Source organism: Anneissia japonica, unplaced genomic scaffold (genome assembly GCF_011630105.1).
Source record: "Anneissia japonica isolate Jap-2015-1 unplaced genomic scaffold, ASM1163010v1 scaffold343_len330904_cov94, whole genome shotgun sequence".
Lineage (NCBI taxonomy): Eukaryota > Metazoa > Echinodermata > Crinoidea > Comatulida > Comatulidae > Anneissia > Anneissia japonica.
In genome coordinates, this window is record NW_022749212.1 from 108,554 (window position 1) to 133,934 (window position 25,381).

Here is a 25,381-nt window from a genome sequence, read left to right on the forward strand (position 1 = left end):
AGATAGACATAGAGGGAGTACTTCGAGCAAGAATTTGAAGTATTAAATAATTCATTAAAAAGGACAATGGATGACTAAGCTTATTGTGAAAGAGCATCATGAAAACGGAAACACCTCAAACAACCAATTTTAGACCATTAAATTTATTCTTTATATTATATCGAGATTTTTGTAACAGCCACCTTACATAATGTTTGTCACTCATGCCGAAGAAGGCCCGAGGACAGCGCGAAACGTTCATGTGAATAATATATTTAGTGTTTCTGATCTACCAAGTCAATCTTATTGTCTTTTATATATTGACATTATTATTAAAATTTATTATTTTATTGTAGAGTAAACGCACACCACTTCATTACTGTCTGCATGGTTGGCACAGTTTTGATGTACACAACAAAATTACAAGTTGCTTGATTGATTATGGCGCGTCAACGTCAGTTTTGATAAAAGATAAGGTAATGTACATTTAAAATTTAATCAACTTTTGTTTAATAAGAAAACATATGTAAAGAAACGTGAAAGAAATTTAAAATAAAAAGTATAATAAAACCAATCAACATTTTTGTCTTCTTGATGGAACGTAATAAACATTAACTGGACTTTGATATTCATAGTCTTATTTTTTCACTTGTAGTATTTCCTAAAATATCGTAATAAGTAATGAAGGTCTAATATGATTTGTTTAAATTGCATAACATTAAAATTATTTAATTGAACGCAGAGCTTGTTTTACTGCATAATCGCGAACAACGACTTCCAGTTTTAGGTTTTTAGCATCGCCAACTATTAACAAGTTGATATTTCTGTATAAGATCCTAAAGTAAATTCAACTTCATTTTTACGGTTTGGGAGATATTATCTCTTTTTATTTTCTTAATGATGAAACGACTTTAGATAAAATTTTTAGTCTTGGTACGGTCGTATACAGGACAATCGGCTGAGGCCTATTTACTAACTAGTCCTAATCCTTCTAGGCCTAGAATAACCAGAAGTGGTCTGTGGCCATCCTCCTAAGCTAAAATTTTGCCTGCCATAGGCCAAGGGCTAACATAAAAAAAAAGAATTTTTAAAAAAGAAGTATTTCCGAAACTCGTATTTTTAACTACTTGGGAGGGACTAATTAATATTAAATCTTAGGAGGATTAGGCCAAGAATAATCAGAAGTGGTCTGCGGCCATCCTCCTAAGCTAAAGCTTTGCCTGCCATAGGCCAAGGCCTAAAATAAACAAAAAATTAAAAAAAAAAGAAGTATTTCTGCTCCCTAATTGGGAGGGACTAATTTATATTAAATTTTAATACATTTACGACATACAAAAAAGGAGAATTATCTATAATCCCTACCTATGCTAGGAATGGATTATAGGCTACAGTCAATTAAGATACGATACGATACGACTTTTATTTCCATCAAAATTAATTAAAAATATAAAATAATAAATGAGATAAGGATGGAGGGTAACAACGAAAAGCAAACAGCCTGTATAATGTTGTATCACATTTACATAAAATAGTGAAGGTGTAATACTTTTAATACTTTTTTAAAATTACGAATTCAGTTATATAGTACATATAATAGAGTTTATACATAGATGTATCACAAATATGTACACTCACTAGAATATAAGTTTTATATGTAAATTATTTTTAAAAAACACAATTTATATAGTAGTTACTTTGGACAGAACACTCGCAAAAAAACATGGAGCTGTGTCGTGTAAACGATATTACTTCCAAAGATTTCATCGTAATTAGACCGTTCAAAAAAAGGGGCGTGAAGGTCAAAACTTTTGTCAAATCAAACTCTTTTTAGATTTTGAAAGCCAATAAAACTACAAATTGATTAATAGATTATAACTCAAATATTGTATTATAGGAGGGAGGGGGCTACATATCTCAGAAATGATATCTGCTTTCAAAACAAGATAAAATTGCTGCATTCAAGCTGAAAATCACTTGTCTATTTTGACTTGTGCCGATTGATTAAAATACCTATTGTACTAAAGATTAGCATATTCAGGTATGTAATAGTATTTTCAACATTTCGGTAGGTTATATAACTTTATTGGATAACTATGAGACTTTTTAATGCCAAAAAAACCAACTAATTTGCATCGTTATAACCATCCATTATCATATTCTCTTGTTTTCTTGTATAGGATGGAAAGACACCTCTGGATTTGTACACCAAAAACCAATGTCGTAAATACATCGAAGCTACTAAAGCTCAGGACAAACAAGAACTAAGAACAAAACTTAAAGGTAAGGCAAACTGCAGTCTGAAATTGTACAACAATGCTATTATAATGTTATTAAAAATCTTGGCTATATGTTCGTATTCGTGATGCAATTTTTTTTGCGCGCGTCCTTTTAACCCTTTCATAAACCCACCGCACCGTGCCTGGAATTATGTAGTTTCTACTTTTCTAATTTGTTATCATAAATGCTATCGAGTTTCTAAAAGGGAATGTAATCATTCGAGGGATTTTTGATTTAGAGAGTTGTATAAATTATGCAAAAAAAACGATATTTTTGTTATATTTTACAACAGAATTCGATCGCCTTTTCGACGCAAAATTCTAGCGCATGCGTAAAAACTACATAATTGTGGGCACGGTAGCTCAGGTTTGGCATATCGTGTGTACCAAAGGGCTAAATACGTCTGTGCATTTATGTATTTTTTTTTTTCAGGCGGTCTTAATTTTTACAAACCTCTTTCATTTCCCCTATAAAAAACCGCAAATGGGGAGAATCATGTAGCCTCATGGGTTGCCTCCCGATATACAGATAAAAGTGCGTTCACGTAACAATCCCAATTCCTGGGTCTTTCCTGAGAAAGTTTCTTTAATATTGACTTTAAGGTACCGTTAAAACGCTCAACAAGACCGTTACATTTTGTGTTGCACACCTAGAATTTTATAGAACACAAAACACTGTTTTCATCAATTGAATTTCATAAACAAACTTTAATCATGTCTATCCAACCGAATGGCATGCATATCAAATAAATTATATTCAAGATACTTATGTCAGACATAAGTACAACAAAATTATGTCTACCCAATCAGTTATATATATATATATATCTAACAAATTATATAAATCTATAATAATGGACATGGTAATCAGACATAGTTATTACAATCAACGAACTATTGTTTCGCCAATAAATTATCATGAATATCCAACAAATCATATCAATCTATAATAATGGAAATGATAATCAGATATAGTACAAACAACGTACTATAATTGTCTATCCAATAAATGTTTATGTATATCCAACAAATTACACTTTTTATATATAATTGATATAGAATGGACATGATATACATAAAACGAAAAATAAAATCAAAACTTCCCACCACACAAGTCCTCGTACTCTGTGTCCTCCTCCGCTACGCTAAAGACATTGACGCGCCTCTTTTACTACGCTTTGGACACCCGACTGTTACTGTATATCACCGCTCTGTCTTGATATACATGTGTTGCGAACACCATGCGTCTGCTAAGACCAATATTCCGTCAGACGAGCGATCAATTCGTACCAAGGATTCAGCCTTAAAATTAAAATAGCCAACCATGCAAAATTACGAGAACAAGATATGCACATGATATGGATATTAACACATTTCATGCGGGATATTTCAATGAATAATAACAATATACAATACAATACATTCAAAGGCCTAAGCGATTACAAAGTACTCACCGTACACAACGAATAGCTCAATGGAATGCAATGATCCTGTGTCAAGTGAACGCCACAACAACCCGAAATGTTACCACGATAATTTCTGGTAGGCGTCTACTGTAGCACGCGGGATCCACAACCGCCTTGCTATTCTCTGCCTCACTTGGTCCTAACCTACAACATAACGGCAGGCACGAACTGTGCTGTTTTCACTTGACAATCGACACTAGAGCAGAGGACGATTCGTCTGTCTTCACAACGTTATATACCACCTCATTTGCATATTAGCTACCCATGTGCATATCGCATCGTATTTTAATACCATTGTATTGGATTGGCAAACTGTTACGGAAGCACCTAAGTCGACATAATAAAAATTGTATGTTGTCATGGAGAGATAGATTATCTTGACAAGTCGAAATAATACAAATTGTATGTTGTCATGGCGAGATATATAGATTATCTTGTCATGTCGACATAGTAAAATCAAGTAGTTAGGATTGGTAATCTTAAGTCAGATATGTTACACACTAATACAGGCGCTCCCCAGGTTTGCGTACTATCCCCTATCTTGCTTTCGCTATACACTAACGAATTTCAAATTGAAGATAACTGTATCATGATTAAATATGCAGATGATAGCTCTATATCAGGCATAATAGGGCCTACACCAAGGAGACGAACTTGCCTATAGAAATTGTGTTAATCGATTTGAAACGTGGTGTAAAGATAATTATCTCCAACTAAATGCTTCTAAAACTATAGAGATCATATTTGATTTTCGTCAAAACAAAACGCCTTTAAATGCTATTAGTGTAAGTGGAAACAATATTGATATCGTTATTGAACGTAAATACTTAGGAATTATTGTTGACTCGAAACTCAACTGGAACTCTAACACACTGCTACTCTGTAACAAAGCTAATCAACGTCTTTACTTTTTACGTAAACTCAAGTCCTTCAATGTCAGCACTGAGGTATTACTATTTTTTTTTTAAGTGTACAAGTATACTTGTTAGCAACTATATTTTAATGGTACATCAACTTATCTCAGGTCAATAAACATAAACTACCATGAAATCTGCTCGTAAAACTATCGGCTCTGATGTCGATAATTTTGATGACATATATACAAGAACTGTGCTGAAGAAGTTGGATAACATAATTAAAGACATGTCGCATCCTATGTTCTTGCAATACACCTATAATAGATCCTGTCGATTACGTCCAATTAGGTGCAATACAAATAGATTAAGAAGATCTTTTATTCACAACTCAATCCATATGTACAATGATGACTTTAATAAATAAACTTCAGTAACTAACCCTTGTAAATAATTGTATCAGTTTGTATTTTCTGTTTTATTTATGTCCTTGATTAATTTATTATATGTCTAACTTTTATACTAATTTTATTTTTGCATCGGGAAGACGAATTTTACTTGTATTTTATGTACAATTGACAATAAAAGAATCTTGTATCTTGTATCTTCTATATTGTTATGGCGAGATAGATTATCTTGACAAGTCGACATAATAAAAATTGTATGTTGTCATGGTGAGATAAGTTATCTTGTCAAGTCGACATAGTAAAAATGTTATGTTGTCATGGCGACATAATTTATCTTGCCAATTTTCATGGGTTGTTTCTTCACACGATCTTGCACGTTTACCGGCGCCGAAATAATGAAGGAAATATCCGAGCGCGAAGTCTGTTTTATTACATGTTTCGCAAACATGCAAAAAAAGTAACAATTTTAAAAGGCAGACCTACCAACTCAATTGATCCAGTCGGATGTCACCTGATATTTAAAAAAAATCTCCAGTTCTTCTGATGTATGCATAATTTGATCGTTATTATTCAATGTATTTGCCACCTGCTTGTTTCGTGATGCAATAAACAAATAGCCATTTTCAATTCGAATGTCACCATTAACAGCCACTGATTTGTAGTGACGTGACTTTTTTCGGATTTTGCATCATATTTTTTGGTTAATTCTGGAAACTTAAAGATTTTTGGGGAAATCTCCAGATTTTATTAGGATTTTAAAAAAAATCTCAAGATTTTCAAGACCCAAGGGTTGGCAGGTCTGAAAAAGGAGTAGAAAAATTCAAGTAGAAGAAAGATGTAGAGATGTAAACACAATTAATAATAATTAAAAGTGATAATGAGTATTATAATATCGAGTTTGCAAGTTGTTGGTATAACAACATCATAAATTATGACAAAAAAATGGTCTATGTCACTATGACAACATCACATTTTTACTATGTCGACTTGACAAGATAACCTATATAGCCATGACAACATAACATTTTTACTATGTCGACTTGTCAAGATAATTTATCTCGCCATGACAACATACAACTTTTATTATGTCAAATTGTCAAGATAGTTGATCTCGTTATGTCGACATGTTATGTAATATGTCGACTTGACAGCATAATTATCTTGACAAATCGTCAAGCCGAATAGCACTTAGGTGCTTCCGTAAATGATTTCTCAACACACCTGGGGTCAGCTAAGTAGCCAATTAAATTACCAAAATTTATCATACCAAAATTGTGCCATGAGACAGGAATGCAGTTTATAATTTTTTTTTATTTTTTTTAATTTATGTATTTCCTGAATTAACTAATTCCAGTCCTTAAATTCGAATCAGCAACAACTTGGTTTTGTATCTTTTAAACGTATTAGTACCTTGGTTTATGTTCTGTAAAAATGATATCATTATCCTACGCAGTCATATACTGTGTGGTTGGTGGTCACTAACAAGGGAAAAATCGCCGCACTAAGGTTGCTCTAATGGTTTCTGGGAAATACCTACCAAATACATACGATACATAGACTTACATTTCAATAGTACTAAATACCTTCTTTCACACAATTGCAGTTGACATCTTCTGACCTACAATTCCACTGACCCTCATAATACCTACTGTATGACTGTGATGGTATATACTTAGTGCCCTCCCAACTTTAAATCATACAACATAATCTACACAGTGCATTTCTAAAATGCAATAACTATACTACCCTGATTAGGAAAGAGGCATTATCTGCAAAATCCAGGTTTTCAGAAAATGAGCAAAACGCGTTTGGTTTTAGCCAAAAAAAAAAAGAACAAATGATATTCAATTCTTTGAAGTATATTTTTAAAAACTACACTATTAAAAAAGTTGTCATAAACTTTCTATTGATTTTTTTTTTATTTGGAGGGGGGTCAAAATGCAGATAATGCCTTTTCAGGATTATTTGTGCCTATATATATATGAATTAATAATTTAACACTTGGGCATTATCTGAAATAATGTTTAAAAGTATTGATGAATTTTAAATTAGTGCATAAATACTCTAAATGTATGTCGCAGTTTTTCTTAAAAATATATTCTAAATTTGATGTAAAAAAAGTGTTTTGAAAATGTACTCGCATTGAAAATTATAATTTCTTCATCGAAATGTTTAAACAAATATTTTGTAAGTAAGGTATACAAAGTAAACCAATAAAGAATAAAATAGATGGAATGAATGGGTTTTATAATATATTTTAAGCCTGGTGGAGGTTAGGTGGGTTAGATCCGGCCGGGGGAGGGGGTTTGGGGCGGTGTTGAGGGTGGGCATCGGGTTGTATATGTAAGGTAAATTTGGAGGTAAATTGAAAATTTTTCTATAATTTGTGACAGGTTTTACAGTTATGTTTCTAATATAATGCCACATAAGCTGTTTCAATTATCTTCATAATAACTATCATCATCATTATTGTCACTGGATAATAATACTACTAAAATGATATTCTTAAATTCTCATGAATTTTACAGACACTAAAAACATATTTAGAGCAACCCTTTTATAAAAAATTCAAATTAATTATATCAAATATGTAAACTTAAAAACAAAGGATACATTATTATATTTTGTACGGTATCAAATAAAGTGTTATATGTTTCATCATCATTGAACGATAGACATTCATATAGCGCTTTTTGCCAATTGATACAAAGCGCTTAGATATGTGGACTAGGAACTTGACCAATAATCAAGATGGCAAAATACAATTTACTTAAACTTATTTAGATTGCTTATGGATTGTTAATATTAAGTTTTCATTAATTTAGCAGAAAAACATATTTAGTAATACACATTGAATAAAACAATTACAAATATTTATATAAAAGTATTACATGTAAAAAAGATGCACAGAAGTTCGCATTAAAATTAACATTTGTAATAATTACACGCCAAAAAGCTCCTAAATAAGCTGTGTCAAAGTAAAAGAAATCATCAGAATGATATGACGTTTCGTAAAGATTATAAGAACAACAATGATAATGCCTTCTTTCCAATTAATCATGAGAATTAAGCTAGAACAAACTTGGCATTATCTTAGAGGTAATCTAATTAATATTCACCACACTGGTACCTGATTGGATAACTACTTCCTGCCTGTGTGTGATGTCAACCGTTAAATACTTTATTGTGTCTTTAGTGTAGTTTATGCCTTATTCCAAATTATTTGTAGTGGTGTGTGTAGATAATGCCCATTAAAAAAAATAAATATTATATTTAGAGTAATATTTTTGGCTTTCTAGTAAATTAAGGTGATAGATTATACCCTCAGAGTCATGTAAGACAAAAATGCCTTTTTCCGAAATCATGGCAGTATAGTAAACTTAGGTATATCACGCAACATGTACTTTACCTTCGTTTACAGTCTAACATATTTTAAATATTTGTTCTCTTATCGAAACAAATGAAAAGTTCTTATACTATCTATAGGGTAAGCGAGCTAAGCAAGCACACCCTCTACAATAACAACAATAACAAATACAACTGCAACTACAAATACAACTACAGCTACAACTACATCTATAATTACAATTATAATAATAATAATAATAATAATAATAATATTAATAATAATTATTATTATTTTTATTATTATTATCATTATTATTATTATATATTTCATTATAGAGATAACAGTTTCAGAAGAAAAAAAAGCCAATAAAGCGTATAAAGAAGAAATTGAGAATGGAGAAATAATGATGATCTTCTATAGGGTTATGTTTTTTGGCAAAGAAGGGGTAGGAAAGACGAGTTGTATCCGTTCTTTGCTTGGAAAAGGGTAAGTAAAACAGATAGTTGTTTTGTGTTTGGAGAAATATATTTATAATGAGTAAATAACTTATGTTGTATTTTAAACTACAATATTTAAGTATTTATTTGCCCATGATTAGGTTGCATTTTAAATTGATATTTATATATGTCTGTGTGTATGTGTACACATTTTGGAACATTGTTAGAAATAAAACCCAAACTGTCAATATCTTGATCTTACTGCTAATGCTTAGAAGTGTTTAATATAATTACATTTATTAATTACATTAAAAGTATGATGACATAATTAGACTATGAAACTTAGTTTAGTAATAAACAATTTCAAGTTGACAATGATACATCTAGATGTGTATAAAGGGTTTCTATATATCTCACGAACACGATAACCTACTTTTCTATGCTGGATATTTGATGACAACGAATAATAAAATAACCTCTTTATGTACCGTAGTGCTTTGCGTCAACAAAATATCGTGTCGCTAAATGATCTCATTGGTGCTGATGAGCAGCATGTTCCCTTAAGCGATATTTTAAACACGCTAGCCTAGGGAATTTCAAAAAAATTTGCAACTTAACCAACAGTTTGGTCAAATAGGCTATTTAGACGATAAAATGTTACACGTCATTTCACAATAAATTTACGAGAACAATGATGAAAGAAGTTGGTTGGGGTTGTTTTATGGGTTGTTAACGTTTGCAATTGTGGTTTATGTGTCGCTAGATAGGCTAGGGATTATGTAAAGCAAAAAGGCCTAAGAAAACAATATTTTCCATGAAAGAGCCCTTTCTTAGCGCTGGCCGAAGGCTAGGATTGCAGCCTACATTACACCACGCCACCGCTACCAACGTACATGTGAACAGCCTATGACTATTTATAATCCTATCCCATGAACAAAATCCCATCCTAATTGGTTTCAACTAGTTCAAAGTCAAGAGGAGTGACTTCATCTTTGGATGAAGGTCTTAAAATCATAATCAAACAAAGGCAAAAAGCGTGGTTTCGGTATAGCCATTGTCCAAGTGGAAATAATTATAAAACAATTCAAGGTAGCCATTAATAATGTCAGATCTATTGAAAGAATGGTAATTTGGAATTTCGAAAGTTTGATTGCTTCTGAAATTAAACAAAGACTTAACTCGTTTTGGTGTTATGTAAATTTAAAAACAAAGGTGAAGGTAAGATTACCTTCTTTAAAAGATAGTGATAATGTTTTATTCATAGCAATGATAATTCAAAGTCTGAGTTATCAAATTTTCAACAGCTTTTTTTTTTGTAAATGAGGATGTTAATAAAGTGCCAATTTTTCCATGTAGAGAATATAGTATAGAGTCGAAATAAGTTTGAGATTGTGGAAGAATAATTAAACAGACTAAATGTCACAAACTGGACCTAATGGTATTCATCCTATGTTGTTAAATGAAACTAGAGTTTTAATTATTTCATATCCATTGAGCATTATTTTTCACAAATCTCTTCAAGAAGGAGTAGTTCCGAGTGCATAGAAAGAAGCAAACTATATTTTTTTTTAGATTTTCTTTTTAAGGGAAGCAAAATGGAAATCAACAATTATCGTCCAGTTAGATTACTGCTGTGTGTTGTAAAGTACTGGAGAGTATTATTAGAGATACAGTAATTTACCATCTGACTTGCAATAGTTTATTTTCCGAGCACCAACATGGTTTCAGATCTGGGAGGTCGACAAATACACATTGATAGAGATTATGGAATGCTGGTCGAATGTGTTGGATGATGGGCATGTTCGTCTATTACGCAAGGTGGAGGCTTGCGGTATTTCAGGAAGGGATTTTAGTCGGATTTCTGATTTTCTAAAGGGTAGGCGCCAAACATTTATGCTTATAAGAACATTTTCTCAATATTCAGTGGTGTTCCACATGGAAGTGTTTTAGGTCAAGTTATTTTTTATTTAATTCAATATTTTTAGTTGGTCTCTTTGGCAATTACCTTTTAATTCTAATAAATGCAAGATTTTGTACTTGGGTAATAATAATGAGAGAAAGGATTATTTTGTTAGGAATTTTGATAGTTTATCGATAGTCAGAATTGAAGCAGAAACATTTGAAAAAGATCTTGGTATATTTTTCGATGGTAGTTTAAACTTTGACCACCATATTAGTAGTTCCGTCACAAGATAGGTAAGTCTTATTAAGAGAACTTTTACTTACATTGATCCTTACATAAATCCTTAGTTTGAACTATTATAGAATTAAATTATTGTGTATTGGCACCTCACCATATTCGCTTAATGAGGCAAATATAATCTGTTCAGCGTAGAGCCACTAAGATATTACAAAAATAAGACATTTGGATTATCAAAGTAGATTGCTCTATGCCCACATTGGAATACATACGCCTGAGAGCATGATCCAGGACTTTAGAATTATCAACAGTGATGAATATATTATTTTCAATACTTTCTTTTTATTTTCTGACTACCTAGGGACTAGACGTCACAAATTCAAACTGTTCAAAAGAGGGCTAAGCTTGATGTAAGGAAGTGTATTATTTTAGTAATAGGGTGGTCAATACTTGGAACAGTATTCCTTCTGGGGTGGTTCAAGCTTCTTCTGTCAATCATTTTAAATCTTTATTTAACTATTGGCAATTTCCTGACTGTAAATTTATTTTCTCTTATTTATAAGTTTTTATTTTACTTTGCAGTAACGTCATTTAATTTTATCACATAAGTTTTACGCAATATCTGAATCTTAAAAAAAATGTCATCATTTGCATTTATCCCCCCGCCCCCAACATAATAATTTAAATTAAAATATTAAATTTAACTAAAGGGTCATAATATGACCCTTTAGTTAAATAAGCTTTCAAGGAGTTTCCCAACAGACCCACTTCAATCAAGCAAGCAATCAAGCAATCAATTGGTATTTTCAATGGATCAAATGGGTTTCAACTGGTTTAACTGGTATTACTCAACGCAAGGCAATTAAACAGAAGAACGCACATCTTTTGACATCAAAGCCTATGTTCAGACACAACGACTTAGTAATACGCTAGCGTAACGTTAATCGAGTGGTGTGAACTTGTGCGCGGCGTAGCGAACGCCAGTATTATCGTGCAATCACTGGCTTATAGTCAGGGCATTCTACGATTTTGAGTGGACAAAATTACAACAAAAGGTTTTATTAGCTGATATGATAGTTAAATATCTGTAAAACAACATAATAAAATTCGGCCAAAATCTGACATCGGGAAATGACTTTTTTAAGACAGAAAACAGCGAACTATATTTTGTCTTTCCTTACACTGTGTGGTAAACGGTTTGGCTAATTATTATATGAAATTCATGTATCTGTCCGGTCATCCATGATCAAGGTCAAATTACGTCATCTTGTTTACTTATATGCGTTGACTTCCTAGTACGTGTACCCGCGGCGCGGCACATGGGGAGTTTACCTAGGCCTACATTTCATATACTTTTAATTTGTTATTGTTTATGCATTGGTTTTTGTTTTCTGAATATATCAATGAAGATGGCCGGATCATCTGATAGCATAAAAATATGTTTCTGATGAGGAAGAATTCTCTACATTCGTGACAGGCCTATAGAGGCCTAACAACTAGGCCAAGGGCCTAGGCCTACCTATTATGCATATAGCTTACCAAGGCCATGCCTTTCACTTGCTAGCTAGTCTAGCAAAAGCTGAGCTCAACGACCTTTACGTTTAATTATAAATTAGTGTAGACCACAACTCAATACATACTGTATTCTAATTCATAAAACATGTAACTGGTGTTTAAGTTATCATTTTTCTACATTCATTCCTTGGGAAGCAGTGCTGGTCAATGAAATTTTTCCATCCCGAATAAAGAAATCTTAAATAAATAAATAATTATATACGCAAGTTATTTTTTTTCCTTGAAAATCATTACTGGCAAAATCCATCAGCATTATTTATTAGCAATCCATCTCAGAGTATAAATCTGATTTTTTTGAAAGCAACAATAATTAAGGTACCATCATCGTACAATAATAAAATTTTCAAAATGTTCAATATTATTAATACTTTAGTAGCCTTGGTTATCCAATATAAAATACTGCAGTATCACTAAAATGCTAAATATTAAGGATTCCTATGGATTATCAATGTCCTGCATTTTTCTTGTTTAAAGTAGCAAATGTCTGTGCAACTTTTATTCCCATGCATCACCTCTCCAAGATATGTCCTAGAAGGAAAAATTAACACATTAGTTATAATCCTTTAGAGTCAGGTATTAAAAAAATTATCTTTTAATTTCTACCAGACATTTACCGTATTTCTTAAATATAGTATGCTAAATTACAAAAAAAAAATAATAATAATAATGCTAAAAATGCATGCATCAATCACCAGGGGATTATTAAAAAAACTTAAGGGATAGTTCAACATTATAAACATCTCCACAAGTGCACAAACAGTACTGTATGCTAGGGGTTGACAAGTTCGTACACCTTTATATATGCACGAAAATGTTGATTCAATATAACATTATTTTGTAGTGAAAATGTTTTTGATATTATATTACATTACTATTTACTATTACAAAATAATTTAAAAATGTAAAATTTTCTATTTCATTATTTCATAAACAAATAGAACTATGCAAATGTAAGTAACCCATGTAAAATATTTATTTAAATTTATAATACAGTACCCTACCTGATATTATTTGAAATATTGGATATGAAAATATAATTTTAAATATGTCTTATATTGAGAAAAAAGCAAAAATATTATTGTAAAGTTGACATGAGTACATATTATGTCTTCTTAACATAATTATTATAATTAATGTTTTATATGTATAATATGAGCGAGATAGAAATTATGAAATCATAGAATAATGGGAAGTGCTTAGCAAAAAATTAAATACAGTAAAACTTTAATTAAAACTGGCAAAACATTAACTAATATACAAAATACAAATCAATAATTAATTGATTTTTTGATTTAATATAATTATATACCTCAAGTTGTTTTTGACCATGCAAAAATATCATAGCATCAAAATCTCCCAGACCATTTCTTAAAAATGCAGTTTATCTGTAAAACATAATTTTAATCAAAATATCAAATAGTTGAAAGACATTTTTGTTAATTAATAATATTACTATTATTACTGTATTGCGTATATATACATTGTTGGGTCAACCACAAAGATAATGCACAGCTGCAGCAGCATTGAATTAATAATAATATAATAATAAATAAGAAGGCCTAGCTGCTTGTGAAATAAAATTTGAAGTCGTTGATTGAGTATTATGATGAGCATAATTCTTCTTTATAGCCTAAGATTCCACACAAAGTGAAGCTATTCTTCCACTGTATCAAGGGTTAGTAGACCCGCCCAATAGTACAAGAAAGTTAGCGTAAAATTTAGTGATAGGTTGAAAAAATTGCAACAGAATTTATTTTACCACAGTGCATTTCTATAAGGTCCCTATTTGAACATATTAAAAGTCTAGAAAAATCCAGGTAGGTGAAATATGTGGAAAAGCGTTTTATTCAAAATGGCCGACAAAATAGATAAAAATATGTAATATCATCATTAATGTCATTGTATCGGTATGCGTGATCGAGGGCAAGGCAAAAGTATCACAAAAGCTCCAAATATATAACTTCAATATAAAATTTAATAAAACGATGAGGAGTATAATGATTTTGGACCGATGTTGTTGTCACAAGAATCAAAACTCAAAACTGACTATCCTAAATACTAAAGTAACTTATATACAGCAGGGGGGCAGGAAGCAATGGCTCATCAAGACATTCCTTACCAGTGATGTAGCATAAACATCCTGAGTGACTTTCCCAGTAAAGAATGCATGACTCACTTAAGTAGACCCAGGAGAGGGAGAGGGGTGAATGGCTTATGGGTCATGTCCAGTGGATACTATGTTACATTCCCCCGCTTGCCAATTCGAAGCCGTGTCTTCGAAACCAAACAATCATTAATCCTAAATTTCAACAGTGTAATTAAATAGGGACCATCCGTAAAAGAAAACTTAACTAAAGCAAAATAAAAAAATAACTTAAAATGAAAATGCAAAGATGATGTGAAAATATAAGCATACATAACAGTAAATTCAGCAATCAAATTTAAGGTTTAGCAAAAGCAAAGTTCAAAGTTTATATAGAAATGTTGCATTGGTACAGTACAGCACAGGCTTGCATATCAACCAAATAAATTTATAAGTGTTCGCCAACTGTTTATGGTATTGTCACTGAAAATGTTCACAGGTCAAAATCCAATCCAAGGTTTGTTTAAAAGGTCATAAATAAAGTTTCTGCTACATCAAAATAGGCTGTGTCCATAGAGATGCATCAATCATGCTGAAACCGGTAGTCAAGCAGTCAGTTGCTAGGTAGCACTATGACCTTCAATCTTTTGGTCATTATTTTCTGTGTTGAAGTTCAATACTTGGATCATAGTAGTTCTGGTGTAAAATAAAATGCAGGAAAAATGTTCAAAGTACAGTATATCGATTCAAAATCATTTTCTTCCATGGAATTATGCCACTGGTGATAGATTTCTTGCATCAATTCATACGTAAGTGTCAAATGTTTCTTGATATCCACCCCGGTAAAAATTCCCATTGAAACCCATTGACATTTCCAATGGGTCCAATGAGGTTCAATGGGTCCAACTGGTATTTGTCAACGGGTCCAAATGGTTGAACGAGGTTCAATGGGTCCAATTGGTATTTTTCAACTGGTTCAACTGGTATTACCCAATTGGTCCAACTGGTATTTTGTCCAACTGGTATTGTTCAATGGGTTGAACTGGTAATATCCAATGGGTCCAACTGGTGTTGTTCAATGGGTCCAACTGGGTATTATCGAATGGGTCTAACTGGTGTTATTCAATGGGTCTAACTGGTATTATTCAATGGGTTTAACTGGTATTATACAATGGGTCTAACTGGTATTATACAGTGGGTCTAATTGGTATTATCCAATGGGTCTAACTGGTATTATACAATGGGTCTAACTGGTATTATCCAATGGGTCTAACTGGTATTATCCAATGGGTCTAATTGGAATATCCAATGGGTCTAACTGGTATTATCCAATGGGTCTAACTGGTATTATCCAATAGGTCTAATCGGATTATCCAATGGGTCTAACTGGTATTATCAAATGGGTGTAACTGGTATAATCTAATGGGTCTAACTGGTATTATCCAAACCTAGGTAAAAACATTGAGACCAGTTGGGATGTTCAACTGGTCTAATGGGTTCAACTGGTTAAATTGATATTTTCAATTGGTCAAATGGCTTTCAACTGGTTTAACTGGTATCAATCAACGGGTCCAATTGGTATGTTCAATAGGTGCATTGGTTTCAACTGGTCCAATTGGTTATAGAATGGGGCTCCAAGTTTCAACTGGTCTAATTGGTACGACATCAAAGGGTTCAATTGGCCTCAACTGATCCAGCTACTGGCTAGGATTGAACTTCCGGCCGGTGATGAACGGGGGACCGAGGGATGATATTGTAGTATGGCATAATAAAATGGTTAACAAATTTGCTTTAATTAATATTTACTTTTAATTAGGTCTATTATTTATTATATCATCATTTTATTATTAGGCCTCATTAATTAATTATTTATTCATATATTTAATTATTTGTATTGCCATTGGTGTCATCCTCCATGTGGTAGTGATATGGCATTCCAGGTTTCCGACCCACTCCCCACACAAGCGGAGTGAATGACATCATTATATGCCCTGTCATCATTGGCCACTCCTTTAACCTTCGAAACTGACCAATGGAAACCTATGATCCACATTCAAATTCATTGTGTGTACAGGTACCAGTGGAGCTACCAATGATTGACAAATATCTGTGATTTTAAGGTACAAAATACAACAATAATAGCTGGTTTGCTCACTGATAACTACAAAGAAAGGATAATGCATTGATGCAAGACTTAATATTCAACACAACTTGATTGATTGAATGTTTCATACAGCCTCTAGCCAACGAAGCCGTAGCCTAGCTGGGCCAGTACTACTAGCTGGGCCTAGCTAGCTAGGACGGTGCAGCAGCTGATGATGCAGTGTTCGATAGAAAAGGTAAGATAAGAATACGATAAAACAATACTAATGTAAAAAAAAAATAATAAAAATCCAGGGCAGACTGGGCCTACCCTATCTTCGTAGCTAACTTAGGCCTAGACCTACTGTCTGTCTGTAATTGTAGTTAGCCTAGGCCTAGGCAAGCCTAGAAGTACCTAGTTTTTCGTACAAATAGGACCAAGCCCTATGCTAGGGGCCTAGCTACCTACTCTACTACTAGGCCTACTTGGTTAGGCTAGGGCATAGGCCTGCCAATTATTATTATTATTATTATTATTATTATTATTATTATTATTATTATTATTATTATTATTATTATTTCAATTATTATTATTATTATTATTATTATTATTATTTATTTTTCTTTTTTCGCATTTTTTTTTTTAGTTTTAATTACTGTACATAAATTGTTTTGCCTCATATTTTGTCCAATGTATTTTAAAGTTTTATTTATTTGAATTGTCTACTGCTTTGTTTGATATTGTGTTTCCCCAGTCTTTTTATTATTGAATTCGTTCGTATGTATGTTGTTGTTATAGGCCATGATTATTATTATTATTATTATTATTATTATTATTATTATTATTATTATTTTGGTTTATTGCCGTTTTGATTTAGTGACTTATTGCCATTTTGATCCATTGCCGTTCTGGTAAAAAAAGTGTTGCTGTTTTGACTTATTGCCATTTTGGTTTATTGCCGTTTTGACTAGAAAGCCACCTTCTGATGCTGCATACAGTTTTATCCTCCCCAATAAAAAATGTATTGCCCTTTTTATAATTTGCAATGTACCTGTATTACACTCATTTTATGTCTTCTAATTCAACAGAACATGGTAGAGTGTGGAAAGTACATAAATGAAGTTGAAAAAAAATAACAGATAATGATGGACAGAAGTTGATATGATAAGTTATGGTTAGTAGTTGATATCGTTCTAATTCTTTGGTTATCCTGTCAATTGTTGCTCATTAACCAATTGTTTTTTACTGTAACATATTTCAAATCTCTGAATTTTCAGATAAGTATTGGCACATCTCACAGATACGTGTGAAAATCATTTATTCCATCAACTATTGTTAGCTATCAAAGAAGCTGAGAAACCTGTGCTCACAACTACAGAAGGATGGATCAGCCCTGGTAATACAAATACAAGGTAATTTAAATGTGAATTGTAAACATTAAGCCTAAAGATAAGCCTTGTGGTCAATTACATGAAACATAATTATTTGGGTTTTTTGTGTTGTAGGCCTACAGTAGAGTTTGATTGATTGATACAGTAGCACATATATACTGTACTACTGTATTTCAAATGCTCAATGATAAGTAAATTTTTATAATTTTTATATAAAATGTATTATTGTTAAAAGTATTAATGTAAAGCACACACTGTAAAGCACACCTATGTGTGGGCACTTACGGCTCCAGGTAGTATTAATTGTACGTAAAGCACATACTTCGCCAGGGCCAGGTGCAGGGCACATATGGAGGTATGGGGTAGAAGCTCCAGTTTGCTCTGGTGACTGACTTTTCTTTTGATGTGTTAATACATGACTGATTTATGACACATGGTTTGAAGGAGGGTCTATGGTCTGGCAGAAAAAAGCTGATTAATATACTGGGCCATTAAGGTCCATTGCCACTGGCTTTGGTCAATAAGTAGAAGTGGTTTGGCGCAGGGTCAGGGTTTCAATCCCCTCGCTGTGTATTTGACTTGTGTCCTTGGGCAAGGCATTTGATCTGCATTGCTTCTCTCTACCCAGGAGTATAAGTAGGTACCTGGTAGATTTAAATACCCTGAACCAACATGCGCTGATGTATCTGCTGCAGCGTTGTAGAATACTTCCCCAGGGAGGTGGAGTTTGTGTTCCATAGCAAAGATCTTATAAACAAAAGATAGCGTTCTCCGCAATTTATGCGTAACAAATAGAAGCGTCGGTCAGGTTCAAAAGTTTCCAATTTAGCAAGAGGGTGCCATTCATGCGCTATTATACCAAAGAGAAAAAGTAATCAGTTTTGGAAGAGGGCGTCCTAATAGTTGCCATGGATCTGAGATGGTTCCTGTTCTGCTGTTCAGAGGATTGATACCCTAAAGGTAAAGTCGCGCGGTGTACGGTATGGTCAGAGCGGTCAAGGGTCAAAAGTTTCCAATTTAGCAAGAGGGCACCATTCATGCCTTTTTACAGAATTTGCACTCGTAAATCGCGGAGAACGCTATCTTGTGTTTATAAGATCTTTGTTCCATAGGCATTAATCCAATGAGGGCCTAACAATATGCTAATATAAGGGCACATAGAAAAAACTATTATATCATCACTATTTAAAAAAAAAAAAAAATTGATGCGGGTGGGTGTTTTTTTTTTTTTTAAAAACAATACAATATTGCTTTTTTTTAATTGATGAGGGAGGGACTGTATTTATTTTCAAGAATATTTACAAGTTTAATTTTATTATTTTTAAAGAAAATGTATTTCCCGTCACAAAATTGCATCATTTTTTTATGCTGATAAAATAAATAATGCGGCAAAAAAAAATACTTTTATTCCCGCATCAATATTTCCCAATTTTTTAACGCGGGTGGGAGTGATAATCTAACACATTTTTCTTTTTGCCCTAAGTCTACTATTATTATTATTTTATTATTATAAGAGCTTCCAGCCACTGAAAGCACACTATATCTAGCAATCCATTGTTTTAAATCAAGTTAAACCATATTTTTTTTAAAATAAGTGATATTTCAATTTCTTTTACAGGAATGTTTAAAAAAGCAACAATATTTGTAATCATACTGCCATACCAAGGAGAAAGCTCCCACTTTAATCGGTGCCTCACTTAACAAAAGATAATTGACAAGTTAAAAAGTAATTGATCTGTTTTTGTTTTTTAGTTTTCTGCAAAGTGCACATAATTGATTTATTTATATTTTCTAAATTCAGGTTTTTTTTTAAATTAAATAAAACAATTGCATTGTAATCTTCTATAATCATTTGATTTAATCCTTAATGTATTTATAAATTTGCTCACTATACACAATGTAATTAAAGTGTACATTAGTAATAATTGCATATTGTTTCTTTATATTATTAATTCATTGTCCAATATGACTTACACTATAAATCTTGTTATAACTATAGAGTAAATATAGAATGTAATGTGCATGATTTTTAAATATATTTTCTTAAATTTAAAATATTGCATTGAATGTTTTAAAGAAATATATAATTTACATTTACTTAGATATTAATATGATACATAATTTTTCAATGGTCAATGTATATAATAATTGTAACTGTTGGTGGAATTTAATAATAAATGCACAGTAATAAATAATAACAAAAAATGTTGTTTCAATTCATTTGGTGATAGAGTAAGTAAATAGATATTGCAGCGACTCAGAGTTACTAATGATAACAGTTGGCCAATTAGAATTAAAACCCAGTTGAAAAAGCAGTTGGACCTCATAACATTTTGAATACCAGTTGAACCAGTTGGAATTGAAACCCATTGAAAACCAGTTGGACACCCATAGTAGACAACCCATTGAAAACCCATTAGAAAACCCATTGAAAACCAGTTGGAAACCTATTAGAAAACCCATTAGGAAACTCAGTAAAAACCCATTGGAAACCCATTAGAAACCCATTGAACACCCATTGGAAACCCATTGGGAACCTGCAACCCGTTGAACAAGTTGGGATTGAAAACCAGTTAAACCCGTTGAAACACCGTTGGAAAACCAGTTGGACCCATTAAAACCCGTTGGACCCGTTGAGAGGGTGCGAAAACACGTGTTGGATTTTTCCAATGGGTTTTCAACTAAGTTTTTTCAACGGGTCTCAATGGGAATTTTTACCTGGGCATAGTTAAATGTGTAGGCACAATTTGGTTCCAGTGCAGTAATTCCTCTCCGGTCTTGATGTGGAGTGGGGAGAACCAATCAAAACATAATTGTACATACACTATTATGACATTGGCTTTGATTTACTTTCATTTAACTTAATTAAAACAATAATAGTCCTTGCACTTAATTAAATACGATATATTTGGCATGTGCAAAATCACATACATATTAAATTAAAATGTCATAAAAGTAATCTTAACTACAAAATTATTCCTATCTTTTTACTGTATAACAATACAAATTATGTAAAGAACCAAATTTAACTTCGAGACAAAGCATCCGCATTGTTGTTATGCGAGTCTTTCTTATATTGAACAGTAAACATATAGAGCTGGGGTCCATCTAGTAAGGCGAGGGTTTGTAGTCTTCATTCGATCAAGCCAACTAATAGCTTTGTGATCAGTCTGAACTATAAAGGCACGACCAAATAAATACACATGGCCTACATAATAGCTAAACATTCTTTTTCCATAATCCCATAGTTTTCTTCACATTTAGTCAATTTTCTACTTAAGTAAGCAACAGGGTGTTCATTTCCATCATGGTCACATTGTGTTAAGACAGCACTAATAGCGCGATTACTAGCATCACATTGTAGGATAAATCGTTTATCAAAATTATGGCTTATTGATACAGGGGAATCAGTTAATTTTGTTTGTAACATTCTAAACGATGTTTCCATCGATTTGCTCCATTCCACTTTATTTGGGGAGGATTTTCGAGTTGCCTCAGTTAATGGGAGTGCGATTTGGGAAAAGTTAGGAATACATTTTCTGTAATAATTTGCAAGACCTAAGAAGGCTCGGACATTTGTTTTGGTGATAGGGCGGGGATAATTCTTTAAGGCCGATAATTTATCAGTGCTTGGCTTGATTTGTCCATTACCAATAACATGGCCCAAGTAAGATACAGTTTCACGGGCTATCTCGCATTTCGTAGGTTTTACGCTGAGACCGGCAGCATTTAGTCTGTTTAGTATTTCAGTTATGTGAAGTAAATGGGAATGCCAGTCATTACTAAATATTGCAATATCATCCAAGTATGCTCTAGCAAAATGTTCAGTACCTCTCAAAATGTTGTCTATCAGTCTTTGGAAAGTACCTGGGCTATTAGCCATGCCGAATTGCATAACTTTGTATTGGTATAGACCCCATGGTGTAATGAATCCAGATTTTAGTTTAGCTTCATCAGTTAAAGCAATTTGGTAATACCCTTGTGTGAGGTCAAGTTTAGTTATAAATTTAGCATTACCAACTTTGTCTATAATCATCTTTTCGGGGCGTAGGGTACGGATCCATAATTGTAATTTATTAAGTTCTCTGTAATCAGTACAAATACGCAGGGAGCCATCAGGTTTAGGAACAGAGACAACAGGTGCAGCCCAGGGGCTTGTTGAGGGTTCTATTATACCCTTTTCTTGCATGTTTTGTATTTGTGATTATGGTCATGTTTAACCATCTCTGTTTTGCCTGGGATATCGGTAAACATGGTTGGCTTTGAATAAATGATTTGTTTGAGGTCTTCTTTCTGGGAAGGTGTTAAATGGTCTGGAATTGTGAAATCTACGTATGATTGGGCCTGGAATGAGGGGAGACAAGGGGGGTTAGGGGGAACCACCCATCGGAATCGGTTTCAGTGTACATACATTCGATGTTTGGTGTTTGTGAACGTTCATTGTACAGTCTGAGTAAGTTGATGTGATGTTTTGTACTTGTTGCCAACTTTGATTTCGTAATTAACCTCACTTAAAACCTTTGTGATGGGATATGGACCTTGCCATTTAGATTTCAATTTAGATGTATCATCTGGGAGAAGGAGCATTACTTTTTGTCCAACATTTCAATGTTCGTGTTGATGTTTTCTTATCATAATAATGTTTCTGTTTTTCTTGGGATTCTATTTGGTTGCTTTTCGCTTTTTTTGTCTGTAATAATGTTGTTAATTGTTGTGTCTTCGCTCTGTTTCTGTCTTAGTGTTCCTGGGGCAGTGTTGATTTTTAAAGGTGTATGTTCTAGGTTTTCATTGTTTGTGTCATCTGTCTTTTTAGCCTTTGGTGGGACATTATGTTGCTCACGATTGCAACTTATTAGTGGTGTAGCATGGGTGTTGGTGATTGGGGAGGTTTTAACATTTAGGGAGGCAGCTAATTCAATGGCCTCTTGTTTCCCTTTTTCCTGCGCTTCTTTGCGTGTAACTGCTAAAATTTCAGTAGGCCAGGTCACGTCATATGGATTATCTTTCATAATTTCGTTACCCAGCAATAAGTCCATGGGGCTGCCATTGCTTACAGCTGCCATTAAGTAACCATTATAGGCTTTGCAGTTAACATAGATTTCTACTATAGGGAGGGATACACTGTTTCCAGTGATGCCCCGAATTGTTACGGTTTTTCCTTTATAGTCGTTTGGGTGGACAAATTACTTCTTACAACACTTTGGGAACAGCCAGTGTCCCTTAGGATCTTGGCATCCTGGTTGTTAAATTTTCCAGGAAATAACCATGGATTTTTCTTGGTATTATCATGTCTAACATAAAATCCTAGTCATTGGGAAGATTGGGAGTTGCCATTCGATTTTTTAAGGGGGCAATCTTTACTGAAATGTCCTATTGTGTTATATCTGTAACATGCGTAAATGGTTTTGTTTTTGTTGGTTGGTGTGTACGGTTACTACTGTAGGGGTTCGCATCAGGGGTTGAAGAAAAACTTGGAGTGAGTGACATTAAGGGCTTGGGAGCATCGGAGAAGTTGGACCTTAGGGATGTGGGTGTGCCTCTAGAGGGGAAGTCAAGGGTAAACGATTTGGGCACCTCGACAGGGGTATTGTATCCAGAGAGTGGTCTGGTCATGGACTTGGGGGAGGGCATTTGGGATGACTGGGATGGTTTAGGGTCTGTTTTGGTAATGGATTCAATCCAAGTCCTAACTTTAATTTCAATCATGTTATCGGCAATTCTTGAAAGTTGTTTGGACGTTTTTGGCTCTTTTTCCTTAACTAAAGGGGATTGGGCAATTTAGTAAGGGCCTGATCTAAAAGAAAAAAAATATAAAATCGCTTTGGGGTCTTCTATATTGACATTCGCACTAGTTAACGAGCGTTTTATGTCGCGCTCTAATTTGCCAACCCACTATTTAGTTGACATATAGAGTGGTTTGGTTGTCTGACGAAACTTTTTCCGATATGCATCAGTGGTTAACTGGTACTTTAAAAGGATTGCTGTTTTAAGTTCAGCATATGAAGATGGGGTATCTGGCATGTCATTAAATGCCTCTCTAGCTTTACCAGTGAGTTTGGGGAGGAGATTGAGGACATATTTTTCAAGTGGAATTTTGCATTGATGAGCAATCCTTTCGAAACATGTCATATAGGTGTCAATATCGTCCTTTTCCGTAATTTTGGGGATTTTGTGAATCGGGCTGTTGGTATTGTCTTAGGGTTGGGGTTGCCTACCAGCGTTGGCCAATTGTACTTCTAGCTCTCTAATTTTAAGCTGGTATTCTAATTCTCTCACTTTCATGGCCATAGCCTGATTCTGAAAATATACGTCATCGTCTAAGTCGTCAGACAATGATTGCAGGTCAGGGGTATTAACGGCTGTCCTAGTTTGGGGTCTGCTAGCCATGTTAACAAATCAAAAGTTCTAACAATATAGTGTATGTAGTCAGAATAAAATGAAATCAAATCAGTATTTTAAAACTGAATAAATTAAATACTTAATGAACACTTTAAAAAGTCGTAATCATAATGTACATGAACGTGAAGATTGGTTACTCACCGTTCCAATGTGTCGTACGTATTCGTCTTTCTTGTGTGCCTGGAGATTGGTTACTCACTGCTCACTGTTCCAATGAATAAATTCGTCTGGAACTTCTGAAAATCAGATGGTCTTAGGTGCTTGTACCTTGTAGAGCATGGGCGGCGGAAGCGGGGGGGGGGGTTAGGGTTAGGGTTACTTTTTGGCGAAAAATATATAATGTCTAGAGAATTTTGTATGATCGAAAATGCAAAAAAAGGAGGGAAGAAGGAGAAGGATGGGGAAGAGAATGTTTATCCAGTACCCGAACGAGTTACATTTTCTCGCAATTCACATTGGCGGATCTGGGAGGAGGGGATCATGGGTCCTGACCCCTCCCTTGTGCAACAAAAAAGGGGAAAAAGAAAAGGATTCTAGACCTACATTTTCAGGACCCGTGAGCTGATTTTTTTTTTTTTTTTGCTATTAGAAAATTAGAATTTTGAAGAACATAAAATTCATTAAAGCACATTTCAAATGTCGGGAAAGCTCAATTCCCGCCATCTAGGAATTAAAATTTTCCCGGGGAGAACACCTGGACCACCCTTTCTTTTTGGGATTTATCGATTTAGGGTTAGGGTTACTTTTTGGCGAAAAATATATAATGTCTGGAGAATTTTGTATGATCGAAAATGCAAAAAAAGGAGGATAGAAGGAGAAGGATGGGAAAGAGAATGTTTATCCAGTACCCGACCGAGTTACATTTTCTCGCAATTCACATTGGCGGATCTGGGAGGAGGGGATCATGGGTCCTGACCCCTCCCTTGTGCAACAAAAAAAAGG

The 25,381-nt window shown here is 33.5% G+C and overlaps 1 protein-coding gene across 1 annotated transcript in view; it reads left to right on the top strand.

Annotated features, from left to right (window-relative positions):
- Window positions 1–19,668, top strand: part of LOC117121031 — a 55,202-nt gene extending 35,534 nt beyond the window's left edge. The window contains exons 6-9 of the mRNA XM_033266126.1: window positions 336–455; window positions 2,157–2,259; window positions 17,950–18,061; window positions 19,659–19,668. Of these exons, the coding sequence (XP_033122017.1) occupies window positions 336–455; window positions 2,157–2,259; window positions 17,950–18,061; window positions 19,659–19,668 (345 nt within the window). The remainder of the gene's footprint in view (window positions 1–335; window positions 456–2,156; window positions 2,260–17,949; window positions 18,062–19,658) is intronic.
- The last annotated feature ends 5,713 nt before the right edge of the window (window positions 19,669–25,381 follow it).